This window comes from Pristiophorus japonicus, chromosome 4 (genome assembly GCF_044704955.1).
Source record: "Pristiophorus japonicus isolate sPriJap1 chromosome 4, sPriJap1.hap1, whole genome shotgun sequence".
NCBI classification, from domain to species: Eukaryota; Metazoa; Chordata; class Chondrichthyes; family Pristiophoridae; genus Pristiophorus; species Pristiophorus japonicus.
In genome coordinates this window covers 241,303,989-241,316,275 of record NC_091980.1, presented here as the reverse complement: position 1 = coordinate 241,316,275, position 12,287 = coordinate 241,303,989, and the positions used below count along the sequence as shown (strand labels likewise).

The 12,287-nt window shown below is 44.4% G+C and overlaps 1 protein-coding gene across 6 annotated transcripts in view; it reads right to left on the bottom strand.

Moving 5' to 3' along the window:
• nid2a (nidogen 2a (osteonidogen)) overlaps nt 1-12,287 on the bottom strand; it is a 208,028-nt gene that overhangs the window by 76,358 nt on the left and 119,383 nt on the right. For 5 of the 6 annotated variants that reach the window (XR_011593109.1, XM_070879213.1, XM_070879214.1 and 2 more), the window contains exons 21-24: nt 9,505-9,750; nt 6,715-6,960; nt 3,901-4,146; nt 658-894 (exon numbers count right to left, since the gene is read on the bottom strand). Coding sequence is in view for 5 of the 6 variants with exons in the window: in XM_070879213.1 (XP_070735314.1) it covers nt 658-894; nt 3,901-4,146; nt 6,715-6,960; nt 9,505-9,750 (975 nt within the window). In the remaining variant the exon portion in view is untranslated. The remainder of the gene's footprint in view (nt 1-657; nt 895-3,900; nt 4,147-6,714; nt 6,961-9,504; nt 9,751-12,287) is intronic. The other variant, XM_070879216.1, reaches the window with a different exon arrangement.

Below are 12,287 nucleotides of genomic sequence, written 5' to 3'. Positions count from 1 at the left end.
CTGATCTTCTACCTCAACTCCACTTGCCTCCACTATCTCCATATCCCTTGATTTCCTTAATATCCAAAAATCTATCATTCTCTGTCTTGAATGTACTCAACGACTGAGCTTCCACAGCCCTCTGGGATAGGGAATTCTGAAGATTCACTTTTTCAATTTTCTTTACTTTTACCTGTGTTGTAACCTCAATTCTGAATGTTAAGAGTGAAGATATACTGCCATATCCGTAGGCTGCACAAACTGAACAAATGGTGAAGCATTTGGTGAGAACAGGAACCTAGCTTAGCAGCAGTGGGAAAGAAAGATCAGTAGAAATGAAACATGCATGGGAAGTTCGGAGATGGTGGTCAACAGAAGAGACTGATGCATGGTGGGAATGATCGGAAAGGATAATCAGGCCTTTTGGATGCAAATAAATGTGATTGAGCTTTTCATCCCAGTCATATTTACAGCTCAATGCCAATCAATAGTGAGAGCCACTTCATAACCACAGCAGATAACAATCAGCTGTTTCCATGACAATCAGCTTTTATGAATTACAGCTGGGTGTTTCACCAAGTTCCAAGATAGACTCCCTTAAAAAAAATGTAAATCTCTTTGAACTCCTCATTTTTGCTACAACGCTGGTCATTTTGCATATTTAAAATACTGACTGACCTGGCAGCCCACAACGTGGTTGACTGGTCCCAGGTGGTGTCCTAGTCCCTGGAATTTCCTGTCCGTTTTCATACACACACCAACAGTGACCTGTACTGCTGTGGCATTGCATAGGCCTGAAGTTCCCTTCTTCATCACACTCAGGGACATGCATTCCAATCGGAGGTTGAGAGCCACGCAGGCTCAACTCTGTTTGCAGTCTCTCTCGGTGCTGTTCACAAGCAGTCTTTGGATGTTCTAATAAAACAAAAAGAAACTGATTTTAAACTTTTACGAAACAAAAGACAAATCATTCAAATTAAGTCTTATAACATTGCTTCTTATACACTGTATTTTCATCAGCCTGCTTATAGGAAATAAATCATATTCAAACCAATATATCTTAAAGTGCGATGTAATTCACGTGATATTTTTAATTTATCATCTTAATTTGTGTCTACTTCTATCACCACCAAGGATACACTGTATCGACCAGAATTTAGATTTTCAACAAGTGTTAAATATTTCAGTGCAGACACAACCCTATATTTCTATATCTGTTATTTGATAACTGTTCTTTTATGAGAGTTTATTATGAAGAACTGTTATAAGAAAGAATGACTTGCTTTTATATAGCAACTTTGTTATAGCAGCTGTATCTCACAGAATTGTTCTTCCTAAAGTATAATTGGAAAGAATTTGTTTGGTAGAATGTGGCAGTGTAGCATTTATTTTGCTGGAATATAATGGGGAGAAAATGTTTAAGTCGGATGATTGTTGACTGACAAAAATATAACAAATGTAGAAAATATCCAAATAGACAGAAGAAATAATGGAGACTGGACCACAAACGAAAGGATTGGGTAGGATAATCAGGCATTTTGGATGTAAATAAATGTGATTGAGCTTTTCATCCCAGTCATATTTACAGCTCAGTGCCAATCAATAGTGAGAGCCACTTCATAACCACAGCAGATAACAATCATCTGTTTCCATGACAATCAGCTTTTATTAATTAAAGCCAGATGTTTCACCAAGTTCCAAGATAGACTCTGTTCAAAAAAATTAAAATTTCTTTTAACTCCTCATTTTTGTTAAAATGCTGGTCATTTTGCATATTTAAAATTCTAACTGACCTGGCAGCCCACAGCGTGGTTGACCAGTTCAAAGTGGTGTCTCACTCCGATGATTGTCTAATCTCCTGACTCCCCAAAGCCTTTCCACTATCTACAAGGCAAAAGTCAGGAGCGTGATGCAGGAGTATGCCTGGATGAGTGCAGCTCCAACAACACTCAAGAAGCTCGACACCATCCAGGACAAAGCAGTTCGCTTGATTGGCACCCCGTCCACCACCTTAAAAATTCACTTCCTTCACCATCAGTGCATCATGGCAGCAGTGTATACCATCTACAAGATTCATTGCAGCAACTCGCCAAGGCATCTTCAAAGCATCTCCCAAACCCGCGGCCTCTACCACCTAGAAGGACAAGGGCAGCAGGTGCATGGGAGCACCATCATCTGCAAGTTCCCCTCCAATTCACACACCATCCTGACTTGGAAATGTATCACCGTTCCTTCATCGTCGCTGGATTAAAATCCAGGATCGCGCTCCATAACAGCACTGTGGGAGACCCTTGACCACGGAAAGGATTTTGTTTGATAGTATGTGATTGGTATAGGATATTTTTATGTTCTAATGTGTTTGGGGATGAAAATTTAAATTTGGGACAATGATTTTATGTCACATGATTATTGAATGACAAAAACATAGGAAATGTAGAAAATACCCAATTAGAAAGAAGAAAAACACAGAGACTGGAACATGTAAACAAAAGGAACAAACCGATAACAATAAAAACATTTTTGCTTTCTTCTTTTCATTTTCTAATGGTCTCCTTTCAATTTTAATCCTTTGTGCTTACCCCTGCTCGCTCATTGCATCTATTTCTGAATCTTAGAGTGAACACATACCCGTAATTAGCCAAAGTGGTGAATTAATTTGGTGAGAACAAGGAAGCCAGAGAAACAGCAGTGGGAAAGAGAACAGTAGAAATGAATGATGCAAGGAGTATTCTGTGATGGTGGACAACAGAAGAGACTGATGGGAAAGGTGAGAATGATCACGAAGGATAATCTGGCTTTTTGAATGCAAATAAATGGAGTCAGGCCTTTTATCACAGTCACACTTACAACTCAATGTCAATCGATACTGATCAGCACTCCATAAACACAGGACATAACAAGTGCCTAAATCAACTGTTTCCATGATGATCAGCTTTCTACACATGCGTGTTTCACCAAGTTCCAAGTTAGATTAATTTAAAGAGAAATTAAAGACTGAACTCCTCGGCTGGAATTTTCCCGCTGCCATGTGTGCGGATTTGGAGGCAGGTCGGCAATAAAAGTTGAAGAAAATGCAAAGATGACTATGAGGGGTGCGGTGCCAATGCCAAATGGCCTCCTTATGTGGTGTTAGTTAGTATGATTACATTAGAATGAGGGCGAGTGTAAGGAGTGGTTAGTCAGATGGGGATGTGAGTATGTACATAGAGAGAGAGGAGGATGGGTGGATGTGCAAGGTATGTTGGTGTGAGTAATGATGTGCAGGAGTAGGATTGGGAAGGCAGAGTGATGAGATGTGGTGACAAGCACAGCAGGATGAAGGTGAATGTGGCTTTGCACTCATTTTTCCTGATCTCATCAGATCATTGAAGCACTTCCGGCACTGTACCCAGGTCTGCTTTATGACATCCCTGCTTTTGACCTCCTCAGAAATTTGAAGCCAGGCTCTTTTTGTCTCATGAGAAGTCCTCTTCCGCCCATCAGCAGGGAAGAGGTCCTCCCTGCTTGCTCTAACTCCCTCCACAAGAATATGTAGGGAGTCATTGGAAAAGCAGGGTGCAGCCCTCAGTTTTTGGGAAGCCATTTTTCCATTACTGCACAAGACACTCTGCTCTAATCCTCCCTCCACACTCCTACATGAGCCTTCAAATGCGATGTAGCCAAGGCCTATTTAAATAACATCGCTGGAAATGAGGCTCCGATGACGCCAGTAGAACCGAACCATTAACAGGGCCGGAAAACGAGCATGTCTGCCTTAATAGAGGCCATTACGCTAAAGTCGCTCGGAGGAGCTGACTGATCAGTACAGCGTGGTACCAAGCCGTGACGCGGCCCACACGCAGCCCGACTCGGTAGGAAAAGTTTCAGCTCTCATTTTTGCTACAATGCTCGTCATTTTGCATATTTAAAATACTGACTGACCTGACAGTCCACATTGTGGTTGACTGGATCCAGGCGGTGTTCTAGTCCCTGGGATTTCCTGTCCGTTTTCATACACACACCAGCAGTGGCCTGTACTGGCGTGGCATTGCATAGGCCTGAAGTTCCCTTCTTCATCACACTCAGGGACATGCATTCCAATAAGATGTTGAGATCCACGCAGGCCCAACTCTGTTTGCAGTCTCTCTCGGTGCTGTTCACAAGCAGTCTTTGTACGTTCATTGGGTGCTAATCAAACAAAAATAAACTGGTTTTGAAAAGATTACAAATTAAAAGTACAAATCTCTCACTTTGGGTCATCTAATGTCCCTCCTTGTACACTGCATGTTGTCACCAGTCTGGTTATAGGAAACATACCTAAGCCAATATGCTTTAAATGTATTTCACGCGTGACATTCTTAATTCAGCACCTCAAATTGATCCAAATTCTGTCACCACCAGGGATATAGATGTACCCACCAGAATTTAGTATTTCAACTAGTGTTGTATAGTTTATTCCAGCTACAACCCTAGATTTTTATATGTGTTATCTGATAAATGTTATTTTTTGGGAGTTTATTGTGAGGGACTGTTACACCAGCAGTATCTCGCAGGAATTTCTTCCTGGAGTATAATTGGAAAGAGTTTTATTTGATAGTATGTGATTTGCATTGGATATTTTTATGCTGTAATGTGTTTGGGGAGAACTTTTAAATTGGGGAAAACTATTTATGTCACAGGATTACTGAATGATAAAAACATAAGAAATGTAGAAAATATCCAATTAGAAAGGAGAACACACACATAAAACAATAACTTTTTCTTTTTTTTTGCTTTCTTCTGTTCATGTTAAAAAAGGAGGCAGGCAAAAAGCAGGAAACTATAGACCAGTTAGCCTAACATCTGTGGTTGGGAAAATGTTGGAATCCATTATTAAAGAGTAGCAGGACATTTTGAAAAGCAAAATTCGGTCAAGCAGAGTCAGCATGGATTTATGAAAGGGAAGTCATGTTTGACAAATTTGCTGGAGTTCTTTGAGGATGTAACGAACAGGGTGGATAAAGGGGAACCAGTGGATGTGATGTATTTGGACTTCCAGAAGCCATTTGACAAGGTGCCACATAAAAGGTTACTGCACAAGATAAAAGTTCACGGGGTTGGTAATATATTAGCATGGATAGAGGATTGGCTAACTAACAAAGAACAGAGAGTCAGGATAAATGGTTCATTCTCTGATTGGAAACCAGTAACTAGTGGGCTGCTGCAGGGATCAGTGCTGGGACCCCAACTATTTACAATCTATATTAATGACTTGGAAGAAGGGACTGAGTGTAACATAGCCAAGTTTGCTGACAATACAAAGATGGGAGGAAAAGCAATGTGTGAGGAGGACACAAAAAATCTGCAAAAGGACATAGATAGGCTAAGTGAGAAGGCAAAAATTTGGCAGATGGAGTATAATGTTGGAAAGTATGAGGTCAGGCTCTTTGGCAGAAAAAATCAAAGAGCAAGTTATTATTTAAATGGAGAAAGATTGCAAAGTGCCGCAGTACAGCGAGACCTGGGGGTACTTGTGCATGAAATGCAAAAGGATAGTATGCAGGTACAGCAAGTGATCAGGAAGGCCAATGATGTCTTGGCCTTTATTGCAAAGGGGATGGAGTATAAAAGCAGGAAAGTCTTACTGCAGCTATATAAGGTATTGGTGAGGCCACACCTGGAATATTGCGTGCAGTTTTGGTTTCCATATTTACGAAAGGATATACTTGCTTTGGAGTCAGTTCAGAGAAGGTTCACTTGATTGATTCCGGGGTTGAGGGGGTTGACTTATGAGGAAAGTTTGAGTAGGTTGGGCCTCTACTCATTGGAATTCAGAAGAATGAGAGGTGATCTTATCGAAATGTGTAAGATTATGAGGGGGCTTGACAAGGCAGATGCAGAGAGGATGTTTCCACTGATGGGGGAAACTAGAACTAGAGGGCACGATCTTAGAATAAGGGGCTGCACATTTAAAACAGAGATGAGAAGAAATTTCTTCTCAGAGGGTTGTGAATCTGTGGAATTCGCTGCCTCAGAGAGCTGTGGAGGCTGGGACATTGAATAAATTTAAGACAGAAATAGACAGTTTCTTAAACGATAAGGGGATAAGGGGTTTTGGGGAGAGGACGGGGAAGTGGAGCAGAGTCCTTGATCAGATCAGCCATGATTTTATTGAATGGCGGAGCAGACTCGAGGGGCCGTATGGCCTACTCCTGTTCCTATTTCTTATGTTCTTATGTTCTGATGGTCTCTTTTCAATTTTAATCCTGTATGCTTATCTGCTTGATCATTAAGTCCTTTTCTGAATCTAAGAGTGAACACATACCCATACTTAACCAAGGTTGAAAATCTAAATCAATGGTGAATTAATTTTGTTAGAACAAGCAAGCCAGAGAAACAGCAGTGGAAAAGAGCGATCAGTAGAAATGAAGGATGCAAGGGGTATTCTGTGATGGTGGACAACAGAAGAGACTGATGGGAGAGGTGGGGCGAATAATCAGGAAAGATAATCAGGCTTTTTGAATGCAAATAAATGTGGTCAGGTCTTTATTTTTTACTAGTAATACCTATTGCTCAATCTCAATTTACAATGATAGGCACTTCAGGTGATAATAGATGCCCAATTCATCTGTTTCCGTGATAATCAGCTTCCGTGAATTACACACAGGAGCTTCACCAAGTTCCAAGTTACATTCACTATAAAAAAAGGAAGACTCTTTTAACTGCTCGTTTTTGCTACAACACTGGTCATGTTGCATATTTAAAATACTGACTGACCTGACAGCTCACAGCGTGGTTGACTGGATCCAGGTGGTGTTCTAGTCCCTGGGATTTCCTGTCCGTTTTCATACACACACCAGCAGTGGCCTGTACTGGCGTGGCATTGCATAGGCCTGAAGTTCCCTTCTTCATCACACTCAGGGACATGCATTCCAATAAGATGTTGAGATCCACGCAGGCCCAACTCTGTTTGCAGTCTCTCTCGGTGCTGTTCACAAGCAGTCTTTGTACGTTCATTGGGTGCTAATCAAACAAAAATAAACTGGTTTTGAAAAGATTACAAATTAAAAGTACAAATCTCTCACTTTGGGTCATCTAATGTCCTTCCTTGTACACTGCATGTTGTCACCAGTCTGGTTATAGGAAACATACCTAAGCCAATATGCTTTAAATGTATTTCACGCGTGACATTCTTAATTCAGCACCTCAAATTGATCCAAATTCTGTCACCACCAGGGATATAGATGTACCCACCAGAATTTAGTATTTCAACTAGTGTTGTATAGTTTATTCCAGCTACAACCCTAGATTTTTATATGTGTTATCTGATAAATGTTATTTTTTGGAAGTTTATTGTGAGGGACTGTTACACCAGCAGTATCTCGCAGGAATTTCTTCCTGGAGTATAATTGGAAAGAGTTTTATTTGATAGTATGTGATTTGCATTGGATATTTTTATGCTGTAATGTGTTTGGGGAGAACTTTTAAATTGGGGAAAACTATTTATGTCACAGGATTACTGAATGATAAAAATATAAGAAATGTAGAAAATATCCAATTAGAAAGGAGAACACACACATAAAACAATAACTTTTTCTTTTTTTTTGCTTTCTTCTGTTCATGTTAAAAAAGGAGGCAGGCAAAAAGCAGGAAACTATAGACCAGTTAGCCTAACATCTGTGGTTGGGAAAATGTTGGAATCCATTATTAAAGAGTAGCAGGACATTTTGAAAAGCAAAATTCGGTCAAGCAGAGTCAGCATGGATTTATGAAAGGGAAGTCATGTTTGACAAATTTGCTGGAGTTCTTTGAGGATGTAACGAACAGGGTGGATAAAGGGGAACCAGTGGATGTGATGTATTTGGACTTCCAGAAGCTATTTGACAAGGTGCCACATAAAAGGTTACTGCACAAGATAAAAGTTCACGGGGTTGGTAATATATTAGCATGGATAGAGGATTGGCTAACTAACAAAGAACAGAGAGTCAGGATAAATGGTTCATTCTCTGGTTGGAAACCAGTAACTAGTGGGCTGCCGCAGGGATCAGTGCTGGGACCCCAACTATTTACAATCTATATTAATGACTTGGAAGAAGGGACTGAGTGTAACATAGCCAAGTTTGCTGACAATACAAAGATGGGAGGAAAAGCAATGTGTGAGGAGGACACAAAAAATATGCAAAAGGACATAGATAGGCTAAGTGAGTAGGCAAAAATTTGGCAGATGGAGTATAATGTTGGAAAGTGTGAGGTCAGGCACTTTGGCAGAAAAAATCAAAGAGCAAGTTATTATTTAAATGGAGAAAGATTGCAAAGTGCCGCAGTACAGCGAGACCTGGGGGTACTTGTGCATGAAATGCAAAAGGATAGTATGCAGGTACAGCAAGTGATCAGGAAGGCCAATGATGTCTTGGCCTTTATTGCAAAGGGGATGGAGTATAAAAGCAGGAAAGTCTTAACTGCAGCTATATAAGGTATTGGTGAGGCTACACCTGGAATATTGCGTGCAGTTTTGGTTTCCATATTTACGAAAGGATATACTTGCTTTCGAGTCAGTTCAGAGAAGATTCACTTGATTGATTCCGGGGTTGAGGGGGTTGACTTATGAGGAAAGTTTGAGTAGGTTGGGCCTCTACTCATTGGAATTCAGAAGAATGAGAGGTGATCTTATCGAAATGTGTAAGATTATGAGGGGGCTTGACAAGGCAGATGCAGAGAGGATGTTTCCACTGATGGGGGAAACTAGAACTAGAGGGCACGATCTTAGAATAAGGGGCCGCACATTTAAAACAGAGATGAGAAGAAATTTCTTCTCAGAGGGTTGTGAATCTGTGGAATTCGCTGCCTCAGAGAGCTGTGGAGGCTGGGACATTGAATAAATTTAAGACAGAAATAGACAGTTTCTTAAACGATAAGGGGATAAGGGGTTTTGGGGAGAGGACGGGGAAGTGGAGCAGAGTCCATGATCAGATCAGCCATGATTTTATTGAATGGCGGAGCAGACTCGAGGGGCCGTATGGCCTACTCCTGTTCCTATTTCTTATGTTCTTATGTTCTGATGGTCTCTTTTCAATTTTAATCCTGTATGCTTATCTGCTTGATCATTAAGTCCTTTTCTGAATCTAAGAGTGAACACATACCCATACTTAACCAAGGTTGAAAATCTGAATCAATGGTGAATTAATTTTGTTAGAACAAGCAAGCCAGAGAAACAGCAGTGGAAAAGAGCGATCAGTAGAAATGAAGGATGCAAGGGGTATTCTGTGATGGTGGACAACAGAAGAGACTGATGGGAGAGGTGGGGCGAATAATCAGGAAAGATAATCAGGCTTTTTGAATGCAAATAAATGTGGTCAGGTCTTTATTTTTTACTAGTAATACCTATTGCTCAATCTCAATTTACAATGATAGGCACTTCAGGTGATAATAGATGCCCAATTCATCTGTTTCCGTGATAATCAGCTTCCGTGAATTACACACAGGAGCTTCACCAAGTTCCAAGTTACATTCACTATAAAAAAAGGAAGACTCTTTTAACTGCTCGTTTTTGCTACAACACTGACTGACCTGACAGCTCACAGCGTGGTTGACTGGATCCAGGTGGTGTCCTAGTCCCTGGAATTTCCTGTCCGTTTTCATACACACACCAGCAGTGGCCTGTACTGGCGTGGCACTGCATAGGCCTGAAGTTCCCTTCTTCATCACACTCAGGGACATGCATTCCAATCGGAGGTTGAGATCCACGCAGGCCCAACTCTGTTTGCAGTCTCTCTCGATGCTGTTCACAAGTAGACTTTGGACGTTCTATGGGTTCTAATCAAAAAACAGAAACTGATTTTGAAACGATTACTAATTAAAAGTACAAATCTCTCACTTTGGACCATCTAATGTCTCTCCTTGTACACTGCGTGTTGTCACCAATCTTTTTATCGGAAAGGAAACACACCTAAGCCAATATGCTTTAAATGCATTTCACCTGTGATATTCTTAATTCATCACCTCAAATTGATCCAAATTCTGTCACCACCAGGGATATAGATGTACCCACCAGAATTTAGTATTTCAACTAGTGTTCTATAGTGAATTCCAGACACAACCCTAGATTTTTGTATGTGTTACCCGATAAATGTTAATTTTGGAAGTTTATTGTGAAGGACTGTTATGCCAGCAGTATCTCGCAGGAATTTCTTCCTGGATTATAATTGGAAAGATGTTTGTCTGTCAGTATATGTTCTGTGCAGAATCATTTTGATGCTGTAATGTGATTGGGGACAAAGATTTTATGTCACAGGATTACTGAAAAACATAAGGGGCCCAAGTTTCCACATGATTTGCGCCTGATTTTTTAGCAGCAACTGGTGGAGAACGGACTATCTTAGAAATCGCAATTCTCCACATTTTTTTTTCTGCAGTTCTAGTCAGGTAGAACAGTTCTACTTTGGAACAGAATTTTTTCTTCAAAAGGGGGTGTTTCCGGCCACTGACGCCTGATTTCAAAGTTTCCACAGTGAAAACGTACTCCAAACTAACTTAAAATGGAGCAAGTGAAGATTTTTGTAGAACTGAAAAAACCTGTTCTACACATTAAAAAATCAGGCGCAGGTTACAAATTAGGCGTCCAGAACGAGGTGGGGGGGGAAGGGGGGAAGGGAAGTCATTAAATTCTACAATCAATCCTTATTTATACTTCTACAAATATTATACAAATAAATCCAATCTGAATAAACATTTATAAGCAAAGAAAAGATTAAATAAACCATCTTCCTACCTGTGTGAAAGTGCTTCAGCCAGGGAGAATGCTGCAGGCGTTCGTTCCCGCGGGGGGCGGGGGGAGGAGGCGCCCGTTCGTTCCCGCGGGGGGGGGGGGGGGGAGGAGGTGCCCGTTCGTTCCCGCGGGGGGGGGGGGGGGGAGGAGGTGCCCGTTCGTTCCCGCGGGGGGGGGGGGGGAGGAGGCGCCCGTTCGTTCCCGCGGGGGGGGGGGGGGAGGAGGCGCCCGTTCGTTCCCGCGGGGGGGGGGGGGTAGGAGGCGCCCGTTCGTTCCTGCGGGGGGGGGGGGAGGAGGCGCCCGTTCGTTCCCGCGGGGGGGGGGGGGTAGGAGGCGCCCGTTCGTTCCTGCGGGGGGGGAGGAGGCGCCCGTTCGTTCCCGCGGGGGGCGGGGGGGGGGAGGAAACCGTTCGTTCCCGCGGGGGGGGGGGGAGGAGGTGCCCGTTCGTTCCCGCGGGGGGGGGGGGGGGTAGGAGGCGCCCGTTCGTTCCCGCGGGGGGGGGGGGGAGGAGGTGCCCGTTCGTTCCCGCGGGGGGGGGGGGGAGGAGGCGCCCGTTCGTTCCCGCGGGGGGGGGGGGGGGTAGGAGGCGCCCGTTCGTTCCTGCGGGGGGGGGGGGAGGAGGCGCCCGTTCGTTCCCGCGGGGGGGGGAGGAGGCGCCCGTTCGTTCCCGCGGGGGGGGGGGGGGGAGGAGGTGCCCGTTCGTTCCCGCGGGGGGGGGGGGGGAGGAGGCGCCCGTTCGTTCTCGCGGGGGGGGGGAGGAGGCGCCCGTTCGTTCCCGCGGGGGGGGGAGGAGGCGCCCGTTCGTTCCCGCGGGGGGGGGGGGGGAGGAGGTGCCCGTTCGTTCCCGCGGGGGGGGGGGGGGGAGGAGGCGCCCGTTCGTTCCCGCGGGGGGGGGGGAGGAGGAGGCGCCCGTTCGTTCCCGCGGGGGGGGGGGGAGGAGGCGCCCGTTCGTTCCCGCGGGGGGGGGGAGGAGGAGGTGCCCGTTCGTTCCCGCGGGGGGGGGGAGGAGGAGGCGCCCGTTCGTTCCCGCGGGGGGCGGGGGGGGGGAGGAAACCGTTCGTTCCCGCGGGGGGGGGGGAGGAGGCGCCCGTTCGTTCCCGCGGGGGCGGGGGGGGGGAGGGGACAGTGAGAAGGCTGCAGGAAGCCTCAGTGCTGATGTGCTGATGGCAATGTGCTTTTATTAAAAAATGTTCAAAAATTAAACAGCTACAAAGAACTACAAAAATGGCCGAGTGCCAATGTTTCCTTCACACTGCGCGAACGCTCCAACGCGCACGCGCAGTGTTGCCGGCAGGAAAAACACTAATTTAAATGGTACCCGCCCCCTCCCACTTACAAAATCGGTGCGAGTGTAGGCTCCGCCCCCCTGGGCGCCGCGCCAAACAGGCAAGGAGCTGCAGGGCGCTCCAGAATCGCGCGTTTTTTTTCCAGCGCAGTTTTAGGTGCGAAAAACGGGCGCCCAGCTCAGAGGGGCGCCCGTTTTTTATCGTGTGGAAACTTGGGCCCAAGAAATGTAGAAAATACTCAATTAAAAAAGAACACAGACTGGAACAATTAAACAAAAGCAACAAAACAATAACTTTTT